General features: G+C 44.2%; 1 protein-coding gene across 1 annotated transcript; it reads left to right on the forward strand.

The window, feature by feature from the left end:
• Window positions 1-348: 348 nt before the first annotated feature.
• Window positions 349-1,287, forward strand: CBY2 (chibby family member 2; the record flags this gene model as incomplete). The annotated part of the gene is made up of 1 exon (XM_082071018.1): window positions 349-1,287. One exon carries the CDS (start codon window positions 349-351, stop codon window positions 1,285-1,287), a length of 939 nt encoding a protein of 312 aa, XP_081927144.1.
• Between the last annotated feature and the right edge of the window lie 280 nt (window positions 1,288-1,567).

A 1,567-nucleotide genomic window follows, 5' to 3' on the forward strand; every position in this document is an offset into this window, starting at 1 on the left:
ATATAAAAACTTTTGGTGTTGCTATAGATCTGCTTTATCTGCCAATGTCAGTTTTCTCAGCTTCTATGAACCTTGTTTCTGGTACGTTCCTCACCTTCCAGAGTCAAAGGAGCAACACAGTCAACTGTGGAAACCGACTTAGTTTCTCATTCCCCTCATCCAATGGACTTTAATTCTGACCTTGAATTTTGGCACTAACTCTGTGCACTTGTGCTTCCTGTTGTTTCAGTCCTGATCAAGATTCTCCAGCCCCGCCGGGTCACCTACTTGCAGCAGGCAGTGGCATCTTGCAGAAGTCCTGGAAGAAATCTTTTCACGCAGTCCTCCTCAATTTACTAAAGAACATCCATGTCTGCTTCTGATCTGAAGAATGAGAGCATGGAGTCTACAGAGCCTGAGATAGAATATATCACCCCACGGATGAAATGTAGGGATGAGATGTTTACCTTTGTTGATGGCAGAGGGGTGAATGAAATCTACTGCCAGCCACCCTTTGCTTCCCACCGGAAATTCTTTAGCAAGAAGGCACAGGACGACTGGAGCATCTGGGAGGAGAACAGAGCTCTCTGGGAGGAAAACCAAGTCCTCCGGATTGAGAACAGGATGCTCTGGGAAGAAAACAGCGCTCTTCAATGTTTCCAGCCACAGAACAGAGCTGTCCAGGTTATTTACACCGATGCCACTCAGCAAAACCTCCAGAAGGAAAATAAGCCGTTCCCATTCTTCCAAGAGAGGAACATGGGCTTTCAGGTTAGCCCGGGCAACAAAGTTCTCCAGGTGGTCCAAGAAAAGCGTAGGGTCTTAGAGGATTTCCAGAAGGAGAATAAAACAGTCCCCATCATCTGGAAAGACCAAGAATCCATCACAGTCCATGAAGAGAGCAAAGATGCTATCTCAGATCTTCAGAAGGATACTGATGAAACCGTAGCTGTGGAAGAAGATAACCCTGACCCAGCCCCCAAGCAGGAACATGGAGCTAAAAGTAAGAGCACCATTCCATCTCAGAATACAATCAAGTCTTGCTCAAGCACGCAGAGTGAATCTGAAATCCTGCAGGCTCTCCAGGACTTACATGAACTGCTCCACATCTTTTTGAAGGTGAATCCTCTCCTTGGGGAGAAACATGGACATTGCAATCTCTATGATGTTAAAAGATCCTTCCAAGAAGATTACAATAAACTGAAGATGCGCCTGAATGCTGTGAAAAATGCTGTGGCAGATATTAGAGCTCAAATGCAAATAGTGGAAAAGGAACTCATTGACATCATTTCTGCATTGTATGAATAAGCAGGACAAAAGCTGGCTCTCACCTTGGAGAAACATGAAGCTTGGTGCTAAGACCTGCTAGTTCAATGTCCTGGAAAGCTGCTCTCCTTGTTTCAGGGAACCTAATAAAATCCCAATAGAGGCTGAAGACATCTGGCGAGCATTGTGTTATTCTGAAACTTTCTTACATTTCTTAGATGTATTTCACCTTCTGATTATACAGTGTGGGTGACTGTCATGAGTTCGCCTAGTGTCAGAAAAACTTGTTTTTCAACATTTTTCAAGTTCAAAGTTTTTGATA

Source organism: Streptopelia decaocto (assembly GCF_964273445.1).
Source record: "Streptopelia decaocto genome assembly, chromosome: 1".
Lineage (NCBI taxonomy): Eukaryota > Metazoa > Chordata > Aves > Columbiformes > Columbidae > Streptopelia > Streptopelia decaocto.